The sequence below is a fragment of the Hordeum vulgare genome, chromosome 2H (genome assembly GCF_904849725.1).
Source record: "Hordeum vulgare subsp. vulgare chromosome 2H, MorexV3_pseudomolecules_assembly, whole genome shotgun sequence".
In the NCBI taxonomy this organism is placed as follows: domain Eukaryota; kingdom Viridiplantae; phylum Streptophyta; class Magnoliopsida; order Poales; family Poaceae; genus Hordeum; species Hordeum vulgare.
The window spans coordinates 372938568-372964730 of NC_058519.1; the positions used below are offsets into that span (position 1 = coordinate 372938568).

At 43.3% G+C, this 26163-nt stretch overlaps 1 protein-coding gene across 1 annotated transcript; it reads left to right on the top strand.

Annotated features, from left to right (window-relative positions):
• The first annotated feature begins 1506 nt into the window (after nt 1-1506).
• Nucleotides 1507-1926, top strand: LOC123430109 (zinc finger A20 and AN1 domain-containing stress-associated protein 7-like). The gene has a single exon (XM_045114017.1). The coding sequence runs from the start codon at nt 1507-1509 to the stop codon at nt 1924-1926; it is 420 nt and encodes a 139-aa protein (XP_044969952.1).
• Nucleotides 1927-26163: the final 24237 nt, after the last annotated feature.

Consider the following 26163-nt stretch of genomic DNA (forward strand, 5'->3'; position numbering starts at 1 on the left):
ATGCACTTATGCCTTTTCTATCTTATTTGTTTTCTTAACATGTCAATTTGTGCAATCATATGTACATTAAAGCAAACCCATGGTTATGTACTGGGTTTAAACCTATGGTTATGTTTTGGGTTTAAATTGGTTTGGGTGGAAAAAATAGTGGGTTTGGATTTGGTTGGGCTAAAAATGACACTAAATGGGTATGGTTCAAGTATGGTTTTGAGAGATAAATGAATGGGTATGGTTCAAGTATGGTTCAAGTATGAAACCATTCTCATGTTTATATACAATCACCACTCTTGCCTCAATCTATTGTTGGAGATGAAGGAGCACCATTGTCCGAATGGCGGCTGCTACGAATCAACCGACTGATTTCCTGGCGAAATCAGCCGGGTCGCTAGCCGTTCGATGCATCCCCCAGAGCCGTGGGATCTGGTCAATGCTGGCAACGGCTGCACGTCCTCGCCGGCAGCATAGCGACACTGCACCGACAATGCCGCACTATAGCGACTGCCCTGCTGCAGCGCACCTCAAGGGCGTCGATGAAGCTCCAATGCAGGACCACCCGCTGTAGTGCAGCTTCAGGCTCACCGGTGAAGCTTCATTGTAGCGCCAGTGGAGCTTCATTGCAATTCCGGGCGATGCCTCACAGCTCTGGGCATCGTCGGTAAACCTCCATCACGGCCGCTGGTGATGTATGACTACAACACCGAGCTTCACGTCGCCACGCCAGTGCTGAATCGCAGCACCTGGAGCCACCGCCGACCGCTTCACTGCAACATCATCGTGTGCATGCGGCTGCGACGACAACAGGGTGCTTCAGGCGCCGTCGGTTAAGCCCCATTACAGCGGTCGGTGAAGCTTCATCGCAACGCCATAGATGCTGCGATTGATTGACGTCAAACCTCTCTCGATTTTGCAGCAGCGGCGGAACGGTGGCCGGCGTTAAACCTCTCTATTACTTTTGCAACAGCGGGGGGATACTGGTCGCAGCCGAGAGCGTCTCTCCATGACCGGCACGACAAAAAGAAAAACGCGTGAAGGAAAAAAGGACAAGGTTGAGATTGCCGGACGGTGGGTAGGCCTTACACGGGCATCGTGTCGAGCAAAGGAGTCGGTTTATGAGACGAGAGATCAGACCGTGGATTTTAAACATTTACCTGCCGGAATGGGCTTTGTGAGTCTGGTCTTGAGAACACGGTGCGTGGTGAAACCGAATGCTTGGGTGACGCTGTTGTCTAGTTGTAGCTTCCTTGCACTGGTCGGATTCGAGTCGGGGCACCGAATACGAGAGTGAGACGGACTGTATGATCCCAAACACCATCGTCCATGGGCTAGGTAGTATAAAAGGGCACCGATAGCACATGCCCTGTAATCAAAGAACCAATTTCGGCTTGGCTGCTCGACGAAATCTCCACCAGCCAGAGGCCATCTTCGGCGAGAGTACGTACGTACGTGCGCGCGAGACCTGATCTGATCGTAAATCGATCGACCTCTTGCTCGACGGCAAGGAGGAACATGGAGGCGAGGCAGCAGGCAGGCGGCGCGGCCCTGTGCGCCAACGGCTGTGGGTTTTACGGCGGCGTCTCGACCAGCGACCTCTGCTCCAGATGCTACAAGAAGCAGCAGCTGCTCGACGTCGCGGCCTTCGATGACGCCGTCATGTCCGGCCTCGGCTCGCTGACCATCACGTTGAGGAAGGCTGGAGGCGAGCCCAAGGAGGAGACGGCGTCGACGACGACGAAGAAGAAGCGATGCAGCGCGTGCCAGAGGAAGGTGGGGCTGCTGGGGTTCGCGTGCCGGTGCGGGGCCACCTACTGCGGCGCGCACCGCCATGCCGACGCGCACGACTGCTTCTTCGACTACAAGGCAACCGGCCGCGAGCAGATCGCGCGCCAGAACCCGCTCGTCGTTGCGCCCAAGATGGCAAGGATCTGAGCGCTTCTACCCTCGACGACATTGTACCGCACGCTGTCTGTGCTCACTACTGCGGGAGACGCTCTATTAGTAGATGAGCTGTGAAATTAGTAGTAGTACAACCAAAGTATATGTGCTTGAATGCATCTCCCCTTTGTGATGAAGAGGCTGTGTGTAACAACTACTGTATGTAGTGAAACGATGCGCCATTTTTTTTTCCATCAAGTTAAATTCATACAAATTCCCATTACGCTCTTCGCACGCTCGTATGCATCATGCTTTCGGATGATACTGATAAATTGCCCACTTTGGCTGGTCAATACCACATCCAGATCCAATCTAGTTACCACCGCACAACGTCATATACGTGACTATAAAAATTACCATTAAATAAGTACAAGATTTGGGTCACCTTAACAATAGAGTTTTCAAGAATTCAACATATATTCAATCCTTGTCGGGAAACGTCGTCAGCACGCCACCTCACGACGCATTTAATGCGCCTGACCGAGTCTGTTAGAGTTAGGTGTTTCCCACTATAGCTCCTCTCAGTAGTTTTGGCAGCTATAGTCGAGACTGTTTTAGCCGTTCTGGTAACCCCTTGGACTATAAAAGGAGGTCCATGGCTACCTTTAGAAAGGTCGACTCTCTGTTCATTCTATACGTGTATCTGCTGCCCTCGAGCATCCTTGCCGGGAGAGCGCACTTGTACTGTGAGTGAATATATAATGCACCAGAACACAGGACGTAGGGTTTTACGCTTCCAAGCGGTCCGAACCTGTCTAAACGACCGTGCATGCAACTGTTGGTGATGCTCTTTGTGAACCTATAGTCCTCGTAGAACCGTAAAAAGGGGCCTTGCCGGCCCCATAGATGGTCGAATCACCCCGACATCTTTGGCACGCGAGGTAGGGGAGATTTGGTGCCCGAATATTCTCCAGCACTAAGTGTCTTCCCCAACATCTTCATCGACACCCATGGCACCCAAGAAGGCCAAGGGAGCATCAGCAGTCGTCCTGTTTTCGTGCAAGCTACCCACGCCGACCGCTACGGGCGATGGAGGCGGGGATGAACATCACACACTCTGCATCGGAGAGCGCAACCACACCACTGTGCGGAGCTTCGTGAGACGCGACCCGGACCCAGCCATCGTGACGTCCCACAATGCACCAGTGAGGTCCGAAGGTGACACTACATCGGTGGCGACAGCGAACACCATGTTTAACGCCACGACGCATGTGGCAGCGCTTCTGCCGCATGCTTCACAAGACAACCACAATCAGCATCCCACGGGAGGCGATCCCGGCTGGTGTGTAGACAAGAACCCTGCACACATGGACAACCTCGTCAACAGTACCCTGGTGAGAGTGGACAGCGGGTGATGGCGCGGGGAGGCGCTCCTTCTGGCATCGCCAGGAGTAGGAGCGCCACCTATGCCTTGCATCGTGAAAGCACATATGCTTCCTTGGTGGTTTTGATAATTCATGACAACATACATTGTCTCTTGGACTAACACTTTTACCTAGTACATTTCAGGTATAGTCCATAGAGAGCATTGGCCAAAGGATTGTGAGGAGAAGCCCCTTGATGCAACGAAAGGAATAGGATTGGCTCAAGCTTCAAGCAAGAGGACTCTACATTTTACATTTGTAAGAAATCACTTTTTGAGTCCATAGGAAATCCAATACTATTAAAAGGGGGTGAGGTATTATGATGAATTGGTTGCTCAAGTGCTTAGAGATAGCCACCAAACATATTCAGTCATTCTCCCACAAATATCTCTCACCCAAGCCAAAACAACAAAATCAATGCCACCAACTTTTCCCACTCGGCCCTACCAATTTTTCCACTGACAGATCCTTTGCCAAACCATAATCTCTCGGCATCACCAAGTTTCATATTGGTGCCACCGAAAAGCATGTGACCAACTTTTTGTTGAGCGGATTTCAAGAATCAGAATTTTCGAGTTTGAAATCGGTCTCACCGAGATTTGGAAACTCCCTAGGTCATTGATACGTCCATTTTGCATCATGTTTTACTACTGTTATTTATAGTGTTTTTATTCTTTTAGCCACTTGGAGGAGTAACTATAATGCCCTTTCTCTCATAATATGCAAGGTTTATATCAAGTGGGAGAATACCGACAGATGGAATTCTGGACCTGAAAAAGCTATGTGAGAGATACCATTTATGCACACCTCCAATTGAGCTGAAAATTTATGGGGATTTATTCTATAATATATACAAAATACTGGAACGAAGAAGTGCTGGACGGGGGGCACCAGGTGGCCACTAGATACTAGGGCGCGCCAGGGCCCCCTAGCGTGACCCAATGTCTAGTGGGCCACCAAGCCCCCCTTTCGCGCCCATCTTCTCGTATATATTCTCCTCCGACCTAAAAAATTAAGGAGATGACTTTCGGGATGAAGCTCCGCTGTCTCGAGGCAGAACCTGGGTAGGAGCACTTTTTCCCTCCGGCGGAGCGATTCCGTCGGAGGAACTTCCCTCATGGAGGGGGAAATCATGACCATCGTCATCATTAAGAACCTTCTCATCTTGGGGGGGGGGGGGGGGTCCAATCTTCATAAATATCTTCACCAGCACCATCTCCTATCGAAACCGTAGTTCATATCTTGTACTCAATCTTGTACCTGAACCTCGGATTGGTACCTCGAGTGTGTCTAGTAGTGTTAATTACATCTTGTAGGGGATGCTGTATGGTTTAATTGGTGGAAGATTATATGTTCAGATCGATTATGCTATTCAATACCTCTCTGATCATGAAAATGTTTATCACTTGCGAGTAGTTACTTTTGTTCTTGAGGCCATGGGATAAATCATGTTGCAAGTACTCATGTGAAGTTGATATTTGTTTGATATTTTGATGAAATGAATGTTGTGATTCCCTTAGTGGTGTTATGTGAACGTCGAGTACATAAAACTTCACCATATTTTGGGCCTAAGGGAATGCATTGTGGAGTAGTAATTATAGGGTGGGTTGCGAGAGTGACAGAAACTTAAACCCCAATCTGTGCACTACTTCATAAGGGGCTCATTTGGATCCCCATGTTTAATGATATTGTTAGAATTTATTATTAATACTTTTCTCGTAGTTGTGGATGCTTGCGGGAGGGTTAATCATAAGTGGGAGATTTGTTCAAGTAAGAACAACACCCAAGCACCGGTCCACCCACATATGAAATTATCAAAATACCAAACGCGAATTACCCAACATGACGAAAGTGACTAGATGAAATTCCCGTGTGCCCTCGAGAACGCTTTGCCTATTATAAGAAAATGTTGTAGCCTGTACTTTGGCACAAAAGGATTGTGCTACCTTTCTGGACCTATTGTTACTATTGCTACTTGTCACTTGTTACAATTATCTTGCTATCAAAAACTTGTCACTGCTATTTGAGTGCTTGCAGAAATTACCTTGTTGAAAACCGCTTATCATTTCCTTGTGCTCCTCGTTGGGTTTGACACTCTTACTTATTGAAAGGACTACGATTAACCCCCTATACATGTGGGTCATCAAGACTCTTTTCTGGTTCCGTTTCCGGGGAGTGAATCGCCTTTGGTAAGCGGAATTTGGTAAGGGAAAATTTATATTACGTGCTAAAATTTACTGTTACTTGTCACTATGGAAAGTAATCCTTTGAGGGGCTTGTTCGGGGTATCTTCACCTCGACCGGAAACACCAAGAGTTGTCCCTCAACCTGCTGCACCTACTGAAAATATTTATTCTGAAATTCCTTCGGGTATGATAGAGAAACTACTAGCTGATCCTTATGCAGGAGATGGAACAAAACATCCCGAATTGCACCTAATCTATGTGGATGAAGTTTGTGGTTTATTTAAGCTTGCAGGCTTTTCCGGAGATGAAGTCAATAAGAAGGTTTTCCCTTTACCTTTAGGGGGAAAGGCATTGACATGGTATAGAATATGTGATGATACAAGATCTAGGAACAGGAATTGATTGCAATTGGAGTTTCACCAATTTTTTTTATCCTATGCATCTTTTTCATTGTGATCGAAATTTTATCTATAATTTTTGGCCTCGTGAAGGATAAAGTATCTCTCTAGCTTGGGGGAGGCTGAATTCAATGTTATACTCATGCCCGAATCATGATCTCTCGAGTGAAATTATTGGTCAGAATTTTTATGCTCGACTTTCTCGTAATGATCAAACCATGCTTGATAATTCTTTCTCTGGTTCTTTTATGAAGAAGACTATTGAATTCAGGTGGGATCTTTTGGAAAGAATTAAACACAACTCTAAATATTGGGAGCTCCACAAAGCTAAAGAGTCAGGTATAAAACCCAAATTTGATTGTGTTAAATATTTTATGAATACAGATGCTTTCAATGATTTTAGCACTAAGTATGGACTTGACTCTCAGATAGTAGCCTCATTTTGTGAAACCCTTGCTGCTCATGTTGATATCCCTAGAGAGAAATGGTTTAAATATCATCCACCTATTAATTTTTTTGAAGAACCAACTAAAGTTGAAGCTGAAACTATTATTTACAATGTTGACTCAGTTGTGCCTATTGCTTACATTGAGAAACCACCTTTCCCTGTTAGGATAAAGGAACATGCTAAAGCTTCAACACTGGTTAACAAAAGTTATGTTAGAACAACTAAATTGTCTGAGCAAATTAAGGTAGAACCTAGTACTGCTATGGTTGAAGATCTCTTGGTAGACAATATTGATGGGCATGTTATTTATTTCTGTAATGAAGCTGCTAGAATTGCAAAACCCGATACTAAAGACAATAACATACCCATTGTTGGCATGCCTATCGTTTCAGTTAAAATAGGAGATTATTGCTATCATGGCTTATGTGATATTGGTGCTAGTGTTAGTGCTATCCCTTTTACCTTATATCAAGAAATTATGCATGAGATAGCACCTGCTGAGATGGAAGACATATATGTTACTATTAAACTTGCTAATAGAGACACCATCACACCACTTGGGATTGTTAGAGATGTTGAAGTCTTGTGTGGGAAAGCAAAATACCCTACTAATTTTATTGTACTTGGCTCACCACAAGATAATTTTTGTCCCATAATATTTGGTAGACCCTTCTTGAACACTGTCAATGCTCAAATTGATTGCAATAAGTAAATTATCAGTGTTAATTTTGGTGGCACATCTCATGAGTTTCCTTTCTCCAAGTTTAGTAAGAAACCCCATGATAAAGAACTACCTAGTAAAGATGAAGTAATTGGTCTTGCTTCTATTGCCATTCCTCCCACGGATCCACTAGAACAATATTTGCTAGACCATGAAAATGATATGCATATGCATGGAAGGAATGAAATAGACAATATGTTCTTTGAGCAAAAACCTATCCTTAAACACAACTTGCATGTTGAAACTCTAGGAGGTGCTCCTCCACCCAAGGGTGATCCTATGTTTGAATTAAATCAATTACCTGACACTTTGAAATATGCTTATCTTGATGAAAAGAAGATATATCCTATTATTATCAGTGCTAACCTTACACAACATGAGGGGGAAAATTACTAATTTTTTTAAGGAAGCACCGAGCTGCTATTGGTTATACTCTTGATGATGTTAAGGGTGTTAGTCCCACTGTGTGTCAGCACAAGATTAATATGGAACCAAATGCTAAACTAGTTGTTGATCACCAACGAAGACTGAATCCCAAAATGAAAGAAGTGGTGAGAAATGAAATATTAAAGCTTCTAGAAGGAGGTATAATTTATCGCATAGCTAATAGTAGATGGGTAAGTCCCGTTCATTGTGTCCCTAAGAAAGGTTGTATCACTGTTGTTCATAATGATAAAAATGAACTCATTCCACAAAGAATTGTGAGTGGCTATAGAACGGTAATTTAAAAAGTTAAACAAAGCTACTAGAAAAGATCATTATACTTTACCGTTCATAGACCAAATGCTAGAAAGATTATCGACGCACACACATTTTTTGCTCTCTAGACGTTTCTCTCGAATACGTGTGTCACAACCTGATCAAGAGAAAAACACCTTTACTTGTCCTTTTGGAACCTATGCTTATAGATGCATGCCTTTTGGATTATGCAATGCACCTACTACCTTTCAAAGATGTATGACTTCTATATTCTCTGATTTTTGTGAAAAGATTGTTGAGGTCTTCATGGATGCTTTTTCCGTTTACGGAACTTCTTTTGATGATTCCCTAAGCAACCTTGATCGAGTTTTGCGGAGATGTGAGCAAACTAACCTTGTCTTGAATTGGGAGAAGTGCCACTTTATGGTGCATGAAGGTATTGTCTTGGGCCATAAAATTTCGGAACGGGGTATTGATGTGGATAAGGCTAAAGTTGATGCAATTGAGAAGATGCCATGTCCTAAAGATATCAAAGGTATCCGTAGTTTCCTTGGCCAGGTTGGTTTTTGTAGGAGGTTTATTAAAGACTTCTCTAAAATCTCTTGTCCTCTTACCAATTTATTACAAAAGGATGTTCCTTTTGTTTTGATAATGATTGTGTAGAAGCCTTCGAAACACTTAAGAAAACCTTAACTTCTGCACCTATTGTTCAACCTCCTGATTGGAACTTACCTTTTGAAATTATGTGTGATGCTAGTGATTATGCTGTTGGTGCTGTTCTAGGACAAAGAGTTGATAAGAAATTAAGTGTCATTCATTATGCTAGTAAAACTCTAGACAATGTTGAGAGAAATATGCTACCACTCAAAAAGAATTCTTAGCATTTGTTTTTACTTGTGACAAATTTGGATCTTACATTGTTGATTCTAAAGTAATTGTGCACACTGATCATGTTGCTATTAAATATCTTATGGAAAAGAAAGATGCTAAGACTAGATTTATTAGGTGGGTTCTCTTGCTACAAGAATTTGATTTGCATATCCTTGATAGGAAAGGAGCTGAGAACCTCGTAGCTGATAACTTGTCTAGGTTAGAAAATGTTCTTGATGACCCACCACCTAGTAATGATTGCTTTCCTGATGAACAACTAGCTGTGGTCAATGTTTCCCATAATAGACAATGGTTTGTTGATTACGCTAATTACATTGTTGCTAAATACATACCACCTAGTTTCACCTATCAACAAAAGAAAAAAAATCTTCGTTAATTTAAGACATCACTTTTTGGATGACCCACATCTTTATAAGAGAGGGACTCGATGGTATTATTAGATGTTGTATACCTGAGCATGGACAAGAACAAATCCTTGAGAAGTGTCACTACGAGGCTTATGGAGGACACCATGCGGGAGATAGAACTACACACAAGGTATTAAAGTCTCGATTTTATTGGGCTACTCTTTTCAAACATGCTCATAAGTCTTTCCTCTCTTGTGATGAATGTCAAAGAATTGGTAACATTAGTAGACATCGGGAAATGCCTATGAATTGTTCACTTGTTATTGAACCATTTGATGTTTGGGGATTTGATTATATGGAACCTTTTCCTTCCTCCAATGGGTATACACATATTTTGCTTGCTGTTGATTATGCAACTAAATGGGTAGAAGCTATTCGAACGAATAGTGTTGATCATAACACCTCTATTAAGATGCTTAAGGAAGTTATTTTCACATGTTTTGGAGTCCCTAGATACTTAATGACTAATGGTGGTTCACATTTTATTCATGGTGCTTTTCGTAAGATGCTTGCTAGATTTGATGTTAACCATAGAATTGCATCTCCCTATCATCCTTAGTCTAGTGGTCAATTAGAATTAACCAATAGAGAGATAAAATTAATATTGCAAAAGACTGGCAATAGGTCCCGAGAGAATTGGTCTAAGAAATTATATGATGCATTGTGGGCTTATAGAACAACTCATAAACATCCTATGGGTATGTCTCCTTATAAAATGATTTATGGGAAAGCATGTCATTTGCCTCTAGAGTTAGAACATAAATCTTATTGTGCAATTAAAGAACTCAACTATGATTTCAAACTTGCTAGTGAAAATATTTTATTTGATATTATCTCATTAGATGAATGGATAACCCAAGCTTATGAAAATGCCAAACTATTCCAAGAAAAAGTTAAAAGATGGCATGACAAAAGAATCCAAAAGCGAGAATCCAAAGTTGGTGAATATGTTCTATTGTACAATTCTCGTCTTAAATTCTTTGCAGGAAAACTTCTATCCAAATGGGAAGGACCATATATTATCGAAGAAGCTTATCGGTCTAGAGCTATTAAGATCAATAATCACGAAGGTACTAACCCAAAGATGGTCAATGTGCAAAGAATGAAGCACTACATCTCAAGTACACGAGTTAATGTTGAAACAGATATTATCCAAACCATGACACCGGAGGAGCACATTAGGGAGACCTTCGAGAACCCTTAAAATGAAGAGCTATGTGATATGGTAAGTAAACGTGCTCAGAAAAATATGCAAAAATATTTTTTGGCAGTTTTGGAATTTTAGAAAATTTAGGAAACCGAGAAACACACGGGAAGGCAATTGAGGTGTCCACTAGATACTAGGGCGCGCCAGGCCCCCTTGGCGCGACCTGATCTCTAGTGGGCCCCTCGGGTACGTTCTCGATTCCATTTTATTGAGGATCACGTATTCGTTTATATAAAAATTCTCTATATATATCTCCCGATGATTTGCCCCCAGTACCACAGAGAAACCCATTGTTCTTCTTTCGAGCTATTTTTGCTGGCAGATCTGAAACTATGTCGTCTCAAGACTCAAAGGGAGAGAGCTACATTGCTGATTTTGTCGCAAACCCTAAGGTGTATGGAGAGTTGGATCATTATGGCTGGACTACGGAGGAGGAAGACGAGGATATGAAAGAAGCAATGGAGGATAACTCTGATGAAGAGGAAGATCCATTGCCTCAACCTGGAGATATGCACATGGAATTCAAGAAGTCAAGCCTATCCAACAAGTAAAAACATAAGGTACAATTTATCCCTTCCCATTTGAGAGCAAAGCGACATTATGTGAAAAGATATTAAATATGTAGCTAGAGAATGAGAGTCCGAGGGAGGATAATTTTAGCCTCACACAGAAGTTGGAGAAGAAAAACACACCACCACCTCTATCTTCACTACCAAAGAAGGAGTCTTGAGTTCTCGGGTATGGGCACTCCCCTTGGCTTGTGCCAAACTTGGGGGAGGCGCCTCAGTATCGTATCACCACCACCTTGTTTTTCTTTATCCATCCTTGTTTGATCTTTAGCTATTGCGAAATCCAGTCAAATAAAAGTTTAGTTCAATATTTTTCTTTTGAGTGCTAGTTTCGTGATCTATCTATCTATCTATCTATTTAATCGAATGAGAGTTATATAGTAAATTTTAGTTTGAGTTTTTCTTCTCTACTTTGTTGCTGCAATCAAAATAAAGAAAATAACGAGAAAGATCATATGCTAATCTTATAGTAAGTAGTGACATCACATAAGGAAACGTATAAGTGGTAAAATTTGTTGAAGATTGACAAAAATAGCATTGGTCGGTGATGCAACACTTGAAAGAATTAATAATGAAGAGAAGATTTACATGCAAATACACTATCCTTGACATCTTTTATGATTGCGAGCCCCCATTAATTATAATTGTTGACATTGGGCAAGGAAGACAACTTAATGATTTATGCTTGTTCACATTCACATAGAAGTTATATTGTTATAGATCGTCTAACATGCGGTGCTTTCCCAACACCCTTGCTAGCCAAAACTCCGCACTAAGTAGAGATACTACTTGCGCATCCAAAACCTTAAACCGAAACATATGTTTCAAGAGTCCACCATACCTACCTATGGATTGAGTAAGATCCTTCAAGTAAGTTGTCATCCATGCACAAAGCAATATAAATTTCTTCTAAATATGTTTGATCATTTAGAGTAAGGGAAATTAAGCGTTATACAAACTTGTGATGGCGATAATAAAAGCGACGGACTGCATAATAAAAGTTGCCATCACAAGGGGCAATATAACGTGGCGTTCCTTTGCACTAAGAGATTTAGCATACAACCAAAAAGCACATGACAACCTCTGCTTCCCTCTGTGAAGGGCCTATCTTTTACCTTTATGTATTTACTTTTGTGCAAGAGTCAAAGTATTTTCCTCTACTTCCTTTATCTTCTCTTTGGCAAGAATCATGTGGTGGGGAAAGATCTAAACATATATATATCTAGCTGAATGTGGTGGCATGAATTATTATTTGACATCACCCTTGAGGTGAATACGTTGGGAGGCAACACTATAAGCCCCTATCTTGCTTTGTGTTCGGTTGAAACCTTTTGCTCATATGTATGCGGTGAGCATTTGCAATCATAGAAGATTAAATGATGGTTGAGTGTGTAGACTTGCTTAAAAGCTCCAGCATGTGACCCTTCTTGAAAATATGATGAATTGTGTTGCAAGGTTGACTAAGAACATAGTTTGTTAGTTTTCAATAGAGTTTATGCTTTATATTTCAATGATTGTGATGAATTGCTACTTGCTTATAAGAAGCCCTTATGATAAAAGTTATATGATGAAAATGCTGTGAGGAGGTTGATACGTCTCCGTCGTATCTACTTTTCGGAACTCTTTTGCCGTTGTTTTGGACTCTAATTTGCATGATTTGAATGGAACTAACCCGGACGGACGTTGTTTTCAGCAGAATTGCCATGGTGTTGTTTTTGTGCAGAAATAAAAGTTCTCGGAACGTCCTGAAAATTTACGGAGATTTTTTCTGGAATAAAAGAAAAATACGTGAGGGGGCGTGTGCTACTGCGACAACAGACCTTCCCAGGCAACGGCGCCAGGAACCCTGCTGCTACGGGCTACGCCTATAGGGACTTCCTTGGAAAATATGCAAAGGATGTCCCCACGGCCTTGGAGCCTTGCGTTGGTGTTCCCTTGAAGAGGAAAGGGTGATGTAGCACAACGACGGTAAGTATTTACCTCAGTTTGAGAACCAAGGTATCGATCAGTGGGAGGATCGCGTCAAGTCAAAAGTACGTGCACAAACACAAAGAGGTTGCACCCAACACTATGAAGGGGTTGTCAATCCCTTATAGATTGTTTGCAAAGTGAGAACTGAAAGAAAAAAGTAAACAAAGCAAAGTAAAAGTGAAAGTGCAGACGATAGTTGTGAATAGACCCGGGGGCCGTAGTGTTCACTAGTGGCTTCTCTCATGAAAGCAACTAGACGGTGGGTGAACGAATTACTGTCGAGCAATTGATAGAACCGCGCAAAGTCCTGACGTTATCTATGGCAATGATTATATCTATAGGCATCACGTCCAAAACAAGTAGACCGGTACTTTCTGCATCTACTACTATTACTCCACACGTCGGCCGCTATCCAGCATGCATCTAGTGTATTGAGTTCAAAAGAACAGAGTAACGCCTTAAGCAAGATGACATGATGTAGATGGACAATCTCAAATTTATGATGAAAGCCCATCTTGTTACCCTTGATGGCAACAACACGATGCGTGCCTTGCTGCCCCTTCTGTAACTGGGAAAGGTCACCGCACGATATGAACCCAAAACCAAGCACTTCTCCCATTGCAAGAATCATAGATCTAGTTGGCCAAACAAAACCCAATACTCGGAGAGACTTACAAGGATATCAAATCATGCATACAAGAAATCAACAAAGACTCAAATATAATTCATAGATAATCTGATCACAAATCCACAATTCATCGGATCTTGACAAACACACCGCCAAAGAGGATTACATTGGATAGATCTCCATGAAGATCATGGAGAACTTTGTATTGAAGATCCAAGAGAGAGAAGAAGCCATCTAGCTACTAACTACGAACCCGTAGGTCTGAAGTGGACTACTCACGAGTCATTGGAGAGGCGATGATGTTGATGTAGAAGCCCTCCAACTCCAAAGTCCCCTCCGGTATGGCACCGGGAAGGGTCTCCAGATGAGATCTCGTGGAAACGGAAGCTTGCGGCTTTGAAAAAGTGTTTTCGTGGATGCCCTGATTTTTATGAGATTTTAGGGAATTTATAGGCCAAAGAGCTAGGGCAGGGGAGCGCCAGGGAGGCCACAAGCCTGGTTGCCGCGGGCCCCCCTAGCCGCGGCAACAGGGCTTGTGGGCTCCCTGTGGGCCCCCTGCCTTGGCCCTCAAGTCCCCCGATCTTCTTCTGTTCTGGAAAAAAATATTTCAGGGATTTTATTCCGTTTGGACTCCGTTGCAAAATGAGATCTGAAAAGAGTCAAAAACACAGAAAAAACAGGAACTGGCACTTGGCACTGAATTAATAAGTTAGTCCCAAAAAAGATATAAAAGGTATATAAAACATCCAAAGTTGACAAGATAACAACATGAAACCATAAAAAATTATAGATACGTTTGAGACGTATCAAGCATCCCCAAGCTTAACTCCTGCTCGTCCTCGAGTAGGGAAGTGATAAAGAATGAATTTTTGATGCTTTCATGCTACCTAGCATAGATGTCCTTTGTAACTCCTCTTATGTGACGTGAATGTTCAGATCCATTAGATTCAAAACAATAGTTTGCTATTGACGTGGAGACAATAATACTTCAAGCAAACTAGCAAGGTAATCATGAACTTTCAAAATAACTAGGCCAAAAGAAAGTTATCCCTTCAAAATCATATAGTCTGGCTATGCTCTATCATCCTTGCACAACGAATTTAAATCATGCACAACCTCGTTATTGGCCAAGTAATTGTTTTCACACCTTTACTTTCTCAAACTTTTTCAACTCTCACGCAATAGATGAGCGTGAGCCATGGTTTTAGCATTACAAGTGGAATGGAGTGTGGTGGAGGTTGCAAGGCAAACAAGGAGAAGATGGTCACATTGACTAGGCATATCAATGAGCTATGGAGATGCTCATCAACAGATATCAACGTGAATGAGTAGGGATTGCCATACAAATGATGCACTAGAGCTAAGAGTATGTGAAAGCTCTTAAAGAAAACTAGTGGGTGTGCAACCAACTTGCTTGCTCACGAAGACCTAAGGCAATTTTGAGGAAGCCTATCATTGGAATATACAAGCCAAGTTATATAATGAAAATTTCCCACTAGCTATATGGTGGTGACAAAATGAGAGACTCTCAATCATGAAGATCATGGTGCTTAATATGCACAAGTGTGGAAAGGTAGTAGCATTGTCCCTTCTCTCTTTTTCTCTCATTTTTTTGGTGGGCTCTTTGGCCTCTTTTTTTTGGTGGGCTTCTTTGGCCTCTTTTATTTCCTCACATGGGACAATGCTCGATCAATGATGATCATCACACTTACAACTCAAAACTTAGAGCAATGATGACTCTATATGGAATGCCTTCGGTAGTGTACCGTGACAATGATCTAGCATGGCATAGACATTAATGGAAACATCATGCTAGCTATCTTACGATCATGCAATGGCAATGTAGAAGTGGTGGCACATGTCATGGTGGTAGTTGCATGGCAATATATCTCGGAATAGCTTTGAAAAAACCATAGTAGGTAGGTATGGTGGCTGTTTTGAGGGACGCTATATGGTGGGTTTTGTGCACCGGCGAAAGTTACACGGCACTAAAGAAGATAGTGATGGTGGAAGGTGAAAGTGCATCTAAACCATGGACTCAACATTAGTCATGAAGAACTCATATACTTGTTGCAGAAGTTTTAGTAGTAACCGAAACAAAGCATTCAACGCATACTCCTAGGGGAAGGATTGGTAGGTATAAACCACCGCGCGATCCTGACCGCCACACAAAGGATGACAATCAATAGACTAATCATGCTCAGACTTCATCACATAGCGGTTCACCATACGTGCATGCTACGGGAATCACTAACTTCAACACAAGTATTTCTAGATCCACAACACCATACTAGTATAACTTCAATATTACCACAACCACAACTCAAAACTAATTGAGATGAATCAAACTTCTCCAACTACTCAATGCACATGAAGGTGGAAGTTTTCATATCCCTTTGGATAACTACCCCTTTTGAGACTACTATCATAGCATAGATCAACTACCAATCCACGCACCGCTGTGCTTTAAAATATGGAAGTGAAGCACACAGAACAAAATCAACTAGCTCAAAAGATATAAGTGAAGCACATGTGAGCTGAATTGTCTAACCAAAGGATATAAGTGAAGCTCGAAAAAATCTCGGTGAGTGCATGTCTCTCTATCTAGGTCTGCAGCAAGGAAGATTGTGACACAACAAAAATAAAAGACTCCTACGATACAAGACGCTCCAAGCAAAACACATAACATGTGGTGAATTAAAATATAGCCCCAAGTAATGTTACCGATGGATTGAAGACGAAAGAGGGGATGCCTTCCCGGGGCATCCCCAAGCTTAGGCTTTTACTGTTGGGGAACGTCGCATGGGAAACAAAAATTTTCCTACGCGCACGAAGACCTATCATGGTGATGTCCATCTACGAGAGGGGATGAGTGATCTACGTACCCTTGTAGATCGTACAGCAGAAGCGTTAGAGAACGCGGTTGATGTAGTGGAACGTCCTCACGTCCCTCGATCCGCCCCGCGAACAATCCCGCGATCAGTCCCACGATCTAGTACCGAACGGACGGCACCTCCGCGTTCAGCACACGTACTGCTCGACGATGATCTCGGCCTTCTTGATCCAGCAAGAGAGACGGAGAGGTAGAAGAGTTCTCCGGCAGCGTGACGGCGCTCCGGAGGTTGGTGATGATCTTGTCTCAGCAGGGCTCCGCCCGAGCTCCGCAGAAACGCGATCTAGAGGAAAAACTATGGAGGTATGTGGTCGGGAAGCCGTGAGAAAGTCGTCTCAAATCAGCCCTAATTGCTCCATATATATAGGAGGAGGGAGGGGGGGCCTTGCCTTAGGGTCCAAGGACCCCCAAGGAGTCGGCCGAGCCAAAGGGGGGAGGACTCCCCCCCCAAACCGAGTTGGACTTGGTTTGGTGGGAGGAGTCCCCCTCCCTTCCCACCTCCTTCCCTTTTTTTTCTTTCCTCTTGATTTTTCTTCTCTTGGCGCATTGGGCACTTGTGGGCTGTCCCACCAGCCCACTAAGGGCTGGTGTGACTCCCCCAATGCCTATGGGCTTCTCCGGGGTGGGTTGCCCCCCCGTTGAACTCCCGGAACCCATTCGTCATTTCCGGTAACTCCGAAAACCTTCCGGTAATCAAATGAGGTCATCCTATATATCAATCTTCGTTTCCGGACCATTCCGGAAACCCTCGTGACGTCCGTGATCTCATCTGGGACTCCGAACAACATTCGGTAACCAACCATATAACTCAAATACGCATAAAACAACGTCGAACCTTAAGTGTGCAGACCCTGTGGGTTCGAGAACTATGTAGACATGACCCGAGAGACTCCTCGGTCAATATCCAATAGCGGGACCTGGATGCCCATATTGGATCCTACATATTCTACGAAGATCTTATCGTTTGAACCTCAGTGCCAAGGATTCGTATAATCCCGTACGTCATTCCCTTTGTCCTTCGGTATGTTACTTGCCCGAGATTCGATCGTCAATATCCGCATACCTATTTCAATCTCGTTTACCGGCAAGTCTCTTTACTCGTTCCGTAATACAAGATCCCGCAACTTACACTAAGTTACATTGCTTGCAAGGCTTGTGTGTGATGTTGTATTACCGAGTGGGCCCTGAGATACGTCTCCGTCATACGGAGTGACAAATCCCAGTCTTGATCCATACTAACTCAACTAACACCTTCGGAGATACCTGTAGAGCATCTTTATAGTCACCCAGTTACGTTGCGACGTTTGATACACACAAAGCATTCCTCCGGTGTCAGTGAGTTATATGATCTCATGGTCATAGGAATAAATACTTGACACGCAGAAAACAGTAGCAACAAAATGACACGATCAGCATGCTACGTCTATTAGTTTGGGTCTAGTCCATCACGTGATTCTCCCAATGACGTGATCCAGTCATCAAGCAACAACACCTTGTTCATAATCAGAAGACACTGACTATCATTGATCAACTGGCTAGCCAACTAGAGGCATGCTAGGGACGGTGTTTTGTCTATGTATCCACACATGTAAATGAGTCTTCATTCAATACAATTATAGCATGGATAATAAACTATTATCTTGATACAGGAATTATAATAATAACCATACATTTATTATTGCCTCTAGGGCATAATTCCAACAGTCTCCCACTTGCACTAGAGTCAATAATCTAGCCCTCACATCACCATGTGAATTACATTGTAATAAATCTAACACCCATACAGTTCTGGTGTCGATCATGTTTTGGCCGTGGAAGAGGTTTAGTCAGCGGGTCCGCTACATTCAGATCCGTGTGCACTTTGTATATATTTACGTCCTCTTCCTCGACGTAGTCGCGGATGAGGTTGAAGCGTCGTTTGATGTGTCTGGTCTTCTTGTGAAACCGTGGTTCCTTTGCTAAGGCAATGGCACCAGTGTTGTCACAGAACAAGGTTATCGGATCCAGTGCACTTGGCACCACTCCAAGATCCGTCATGAACTGCTTCATCCAGACGCCCTCCTTAGCCGCCTCCGAGGCAGCCATGTACTCTGCTTCACATGTAGAATCTGCTACGACGCTTTGCTTGGAACTGCACCAGCTTACTGCACCCCCATTAAGAATAAATACGTATCCGGTTTGCGACTTAGAGTCGTCCGGATCTGTGTCAAAGCTTGCATCGACGTAACCTTTTACGGCGAGCTCTTCGTCACCTCCATAAACGAGAAACATCTCCTTAGTCCTTTTTAGGTACTTCAGGATATTCTTGACCGCTGTCCAGTTATCCACTCCTGGATTACTCTGGAACCTACCTGCCATACTTATGGCCAGGCTAACATCCGGTCTAGTGCACAACATTGCATACATGATAGAACCTATGGCTGAAGCATAGGGGACGGAGCGCATATGCTCTCTATCTTCATCAGTTGCTGGGCACTGAGTCTTACTCAATCTCGTACCTTGTAAAACTGGCAAGAACCCTTTCTTGGACTATTCCATTTTGAACCTCTTCAAAACTTTATCAAGGTATGTGCTTTGTGAAAGTCCTATCAGGCGTTTTGATCTATCCCTATAGATCTTAATGCCTAGAATGTAAGAAGCTTCTCCTAGGTCCTTCATAGAGAAACTTTTTTTCAAGTAACCTTTTATGCTCTCCAAAAGCTCTATGTTGTTTCCAATCAGCAATATGTCATCAACATATAATATTAGAAACGCCACAGAGCTCCCACTCACTTTCTTGTAAATACAAGATTCTCCAACCACTTGTATAAACCCAAATGCTTTGATCACCTCATCAAAACGTTTGTTCCAACTCCGAGATGCTTGCACCAGTCCATAAATGGATCGCTGGAGCTTGCACACCTTGTCAGCATTTTTAGGATCGACAAAACCTTCGGGTTGCATCATATACAACTCTTCCTTAAGGAAACCGTTAAGAAACGCCGTTTTGACATCCATCTGCCAGATTTCATAATCGAAAAATGCAGCTATTGCTAACATGATTCTGACGGACTTAAGCATCGCTACGGGTGAGAAAGTCTCATCGTAGTCAACTCCTGGAACTTGTAAAAAACCCTTTGCCACAAGTCGAGCTTTATAAACGGTCACATTACCGTCAGCGTCCGTCTTCTTCTTAAAGATCCATTTGTTCTGAATAGCCTTGCGGCCCTCAGGTAGTATCTCCAAAGTCCACACTTTGTTCTCATACATGGATCCTATCTCGGATTTCATGGCTTCTAGCCATTTGTTGGAATCTGGGCCCACCATCGCTTCCTCATAATTTGCAGGTTCATTGTTGTCTAACAACATGATCGATAAGACGGGATTACCGTACCACTCTGGAGCAGCGCGTGATCTCGTCGACCTGCGTGGTTCAACAGAAACTTGAACTGGAGTTTCATGATCATCATCATTAACTTCCTCCTCAACCGGCGTCGCAACGACAGAGGTTTCCCCTTGCCCTGCGCCACCATCCAGAGGGATGAGAGGTTCGACAACCTCGTCAAGTTCTATCTTCCTCCCACTCAATTCTCTCGAGAGAAACTCCTTCTCGAGAAAAGCTCCGTTTTTAGCAACAAACACTTTGCCCTCGGATTTGAGATAGAAGGTGTACCCAACTGTCTCTTTTGGGTAACCTATGAAGACGCACTTTTCCGCTTTGGGTTCCAGCTTTTCAGGCTGAAGCTTTTTGACATAAGCATCACATCCCCAAACTTTAAGAAACAACAACTTTGGCCTTTTGCCATACCACAGTTCGTATGGTGTCGTCTCAACGGATTTTGATGGTGCCCTATTTAAAGTGAATGCAGCTGTTTCTAATGCATAACCCCAAAACGATAACGGCAAATCAGGAAGAGACATCATAGATCGCACCATCTCTAACAAAGTACGATTACGACGTTCGGACACACCATTACGCTGTGGTGTTCGAGGCGGTGTTAACTGCGAAATAATTCCACATTGTCTTAAGTGAGCACCAAACTCAAAACTCAGATATTCACCCCCACGATCAGACCGTAGGAACTTGATCTTCTTGTTACGATGATTTTCCACTTCACTCTGAAATTGCTTGAACCTTTCAAACGTTTCAGACTTGTGCTTCATCAAGTAGACATAACCATATCTACTTAAATCGTTAGTGAAGGTGAGGAAATAACGATATCCACCGCGTGCCTCTACGCTCATTGGTCCACACACATCGGTATGTATGATTTCCAACAAGTCACTTGCACGCTCCATTGTTCCGGAGAACGGAGTTTTAGTCATCTTGCCCATGAGGCATGGTTCGCACGTGTCATGTGAATCAAAGTCAAGTGACTCCAAAAGTCCATCAGCATGGAGTTTCTTCATGCGCTTTACACCAATATGACCTAAACGGCAGTGCCACAAAAATATGGCGCTATCATTGTTTACTCTAACCCTGTTGGTCTCAATGTTATGTATATGCGTATCGCTATCAAGATTCAATATGAACAATCCTCTCACATTCGGTGCATGACCATAAAAGATGTTACTCATAGAAATGGAACAACCATTATTCTCAGACTTAAAAGAGTAACCGTCTCGCAATAAACAAGATCCAGATATAATGTTCATGCTCAACGCAGGCACTAAATAACAATGATTTAAGTTCATCACTAATCCCGATGGTAGCTGAAGTGACACTGTGCCGACGGCGATTGCATCAACCTTGGAACCGTTTCCTACGCGCATCGTCACTTCGTCTTTCGCTAGCCTTCGTCTATTCCGCAGTTCCTGCTTCGAGTTGCAAATATGAGCAACAGTACCGGTATCAAATACCCAGGCACTACTACGAGAGCCGGTTAAGTACACATCAATAACATGTATATCAAATATACCTGATTTTTCTTTGCCCGCCTTCTTATCTGCCAGATACTTGGGGCAATTGCGCTTCCAGTGACCCATACCCTTGCAATAGAAGCACTCTGTTTCAGGCTTAGGTCCAGCCTTGGGTTTCTTCGGCGGATTGGCAACAGACTTGCCGCTCTTCTTCGAATTGCCCTTCTTGCCTTTGCCGTTTCTCTTGAAACTAGTGGTCTTGCTCACCATCAACACTTGATGTTCTTTACGGAGTTCAGACTCTGCGACTTTCAGCATCGCAAACAACTCGCCGGGAGACTTGTTCATCCCTTGCATGTTGTAGTTCAACACAAAGCCTTTATAGCTTGGCGGCAGTGATTGAAGGATTCTGTCAGTGATAGCTTCTTGCGGGAGTTCAATCCCCAGTTCAGCTAGACGGTTTGAGTACCCAGACATTTTGAGCACATGTTCACTGACAGACGAGTTTTCCTCCATCTTGCAAGCATAGAATTTATCGGAGGTCTCATACCTCTCGATCCGGGCGTTCTTCTGAAAGATAAACTCCAACTCCTGGAACATCTCAAATGCTCCATGACGCTCAAAGCGACGTTGAAGTCCCGGTTCTAAGCCATACAAGACTGCACATTGAACTATTGAGTAGTCCTCCTTACGTGCTAACCAAGCGTTCTTAACATCCTGATCAGACGTAGCGGGTGGTTCATCTCCTAGCGCAGCATTAAGGACATAATCCTTCTTCCCAGCTTGTAAGATTAGCTTAAGATTACGAGCCCAGTCTACAAAGTTGCTTCCATCATCTTTCAACTTAGCTTTCTCTAGGAACGTATTAAAATTCAGGATGACTGTTGCGTGAGCCATGATCTACAACACAAATATATTCAAAGTGGACTTAGACTATGTTCAAGATAATTAGAGTTCAACTTAATCAAATTATATGCTAAACTCCCACTCAAAAAGTACATCTCTCTAGTCATTTGAGTGGTTCATGATCCACTTACACTATCCCAAGTCCGATCATCACGTGAGTCGAGAGTAGTTTCAGTGGTAAGCATCCCTATGCTAATCATATCAACTATATGATTCATGATCGACCTTTCGGTCTCATGTGTTCCGAGGCCATGTCTGCACATGCTAGGCTCGTCAAGCTTAACCCGAGTGTTCCGCGTGCGCAACTGTTTTGCACCCGTTGTATGTGAACGTTGAGTCTATCACACCCGATCATCACGTGGTGTCTCGAAACGATGAACTGTAGCAACGGTGCACAGTCGGGGAGAACACAATTTCGTCTTGAAATTTTAGTGAGAGATCACCTCATAATGCTACCGTCGTTCTAAGCAAAATAAGGTGCATAAAAGGATTAACATCACATGCAATTCATAAGTGACATGATATGGCCATCATCACGTGCTTCTTGATCTCCATCACCAAAGCACCGGCACGATCTTCTTGTCACCGGTGCCACACCATGATCATCCATCAACGTGTTGCCATCGGGGTTGTCGTGCTACTTATGCTATTACTACTAAAACTACATCCTAGCAAAATAGTAAACGCATCTGCAAGCACAAACGTTAGTATAAAGACAACCCTATGGCTCCTGCCGGTTGCCGTACCATCGACATGCAAGTCGATATTTCTATTACAACATGATCATCTCATACATCCAATATATCACATCACATCGTTGGCCATATCACATCACAATCATACCCTGCAAAAACAAGTTAGACGTCCTCTAATTTTGTTGTTGCATGTTTTACGTGGTGACCAAGGGTATCTAGTAGGATCGCATCTTACTTACGCAAACACCACAACGGAGATATATGAGTTGCTATTTAACCTCATCCAAGGACCTCCTCGGTCAAATCCGATTCAACTAAAGTTGGAGAAACCGTCACTTGCCAGTCATCTTTGAGCAAAGGGGGTTACTCGTAACGATGAAACCAGTCTCTCGTAAGCGTACGAGTAATGTCGGTCCAAGCCGCTTCAATCCGACAATACCGCGGAATCAAGAAAAGACTAAGGAGGGCAGCAAAGCGCACATCACCGCCCACAAAACCTTTTGTGTTCTACTCGAGAAGACATCTACGCATGAACCTAGCTCATGATGCCACTGATGGGGAACGTCGCATGGGAAACAAAAATTTTCCTACGCGCACGAAGACCTATCATGGTGATGTCCATCTACGAGAGGGGATGAGTGATCTACGTACCCTTGTAGATCGTACAGCAGAAGCGTTAGAGAACGCGGTTGATGTAGTGGAACGTCCTCACGTCCCTCGATCCGCCCCCGCGAACAATCCCGCGATCAGTCCCACGATCTAGTACCAAACGGACGGCACCTCCGCGTTCAGCACACGTACATCTCGACGATGATCTCGGCCTTCTTGATCCAACAAGAGAGACGGAGAGGTAGAAGAGTTCTCCGGCAGCGTGACGGCGCTCCGGAGGTTGGTGATGACCTTGTCTCAGCAGGGCTCCGCCCGAGCTCCGCAGAAACGCGATCTAGAGGAAAAACTATGGAGGTATGTGGTCGGGCTGCCGTGGAAAAGTCGTCTCAAATCAGCCCTAATTGCTCCATATATATAGGAGGAGGGAGGGGGGCCTTGCCTTGGGGGTCCAAGGACCCCCAAGGAGTCGGCCGAGCCAAAGGGGGGAGGACTCCCCCCCCCCAAACCGAGTTGGACTTGGTTTGGTGGGAGGAGTCCCCCTCCCTTCCCACCTCCTTCCCTTTTTTTTTCTTTCCTGGGCTGGTGTGACTCCCCCAATGCCTATGGGCTTCTCCGGGGTGGGTTGCTCCCCCCGGTGAACTCCCGGAACCCATTCGTCATTCCCGGCACATTCCCGGTAACTCCGAAAACCTTCCGGTAATCAAATGAGGTCATCCTATATATCAATCTTCGTTTCCGGATCATTCCGGAAACCCTCGTGATGTCCGTGATCTCATCCGGGACTCCGAACAACATTCGGTAACCAACCATATAACTCAAATACGCATAAAACAACGTCGAACCTTAAGTGTGCAGACCCTGCGGGTTCGAGAACTATGTAGACATGACCCGAGAGACTCCTCGGTCAATATCCAATAGCGGGACCTGGATGCCCATATTGGATCCTACATATTCTACGAAGATCTTATCGTTTGAACCTCAGTGCCAAGGATTCGTATAATCCCGTACGTCATTCCCTTTGTCGTTCGGAATGTTACTTGCCCGAGATTCGATCGTCAGTATCCGCATACCTATTTCAATCTCGTTTACCGGCAAGTCTCTTTACTCGTTCCGTAATACAAGATCCCGCAACTTACACTAAGTTACATTGCTTGCGAGGCTTGTGTGTGATGTTGTATTACCGAGTGGGCCCTGAGATACCTCTCCGTCATACGGAGTGACAAATCCCAGTCTTGATCCATACTAACTCAACTAACACCTTCGGAGATACCTGTAGAGCATCTTTATAGTCACCCAGTTACGTTGCGACGTTTGATACACACAAAGCATTCCTCCGGTGTCAGTGAGTTATATGATCTCATGGTCATAGGAATAAATACTTGACACGCAGAAAACAGTAGCAACAAAATGACACGATCAGCATGCTACGTCTATTAGTTTGGGTCTAGTCCATCACGTGATTCTCCCAATGACGTGATCCAGTCATCAAGCAACAACACCTTGTTCATAATCAGAAGACACTGACTATCGTTGATCAACTGGCTAGCCAACTAGAGGCATGCTAGGGACGGTGTTTTGTCTATGTATCCACACATGTAAATGAGTCTTCATTCAATACAATTATAGCATGGATAATAAACTATTATCTTGATATAGGAATTATAATAATAACCATACATTTATTATTGCCTCTAGGGCATAATTCCAACATTTAGGTCATCCTTGAAACAACTTGGTGTGCCTTGGGCATCCCCCAAGCTTGAGCTCTTGCCACTCTTTATCTTTTTGTCCATAAGAACTTCACCCAAAACTTGAAAACTTCACAACACGAAACTAAAACAGAAACTCGTGATAACATTAGTATAAGAAAGCAAACCACCACTTCCTTAGGTACTGTAGCAAACTTAAATTCTACTTATATTCATGTTGGGTTACTGTATTTTCAATCTTCCATGGCTAGTACCCCCCGATAATATCCATAGTTTCATCAAAATAAGCAACCAACTCAACAAAAACTGAATCTGTTAACAGTAGACCAGTCTGTAGAAATCTGTATCCTACGTATACTTCTAGTACTTCAAAAATTCTGAAAAATTACGGAAGTCTGAAGAATTTGCGTAGAAATTAGCAGCAAAAATAATAAACTCAAAAGCTCTTATGGAAAAAAAAGAAAAGTCTTTTCGTGAGCAGATAGTTTCTGTCTTTTCCAGCATGACCGAACGATCATCCCCAAGACTAATCATAACGGTTTTGCTTGGCACAAACGCAAAAAGAAACACAAAAACACAATCATAACAGAATTATGAAAGTGTGGAAAACACAAAACATAAAGAAAAAGGATAGATTCGTTGGGTTGCCTCCCAACAAGCGCTATTGCTTAACGCCCTTAGCTAGGCAAAAGGTGATGGAATCACGTATAGTCATCTTTGGTGCACAAACCATAAGTAGTGTGATCATTTATCATCTTAAGATCTTCATATTTATTGGATGACTCACCACTAGCTTTAGGAATAAAAACAGACTTGACTGTCTTTTTGAGAGTGAGATTTGGAGTATTTTGCACAGCGGCAAAAGCGGAACCGAAGTTGGTTATGACATCTTCGAGTTTGCCAATTCTAGAGGAATCATTAACTATAGGTTCCTTCTCCCTTAAATTTTTCAAAACCATTCCCACTTTGGATCTGTACTGAGTAATTTGATTGTGGATCTTTCTATCCAAACCCTCAATAAGTTCAATTGTGGCAATTTTGTTTTCAATAGCGTCAAGCCTTTGCATCACGTGTTCCAAGGTCAAGGAAAT

Coding starts and splice junctions, on each gene's coding strand:
- LOC123430109 (XM_045114017.1), top strand. CDS start 1,507: ATGGAGGCGAGGCAGCAGGCAGGCGGCGCGGCCCTGTGCGCCAACGGC.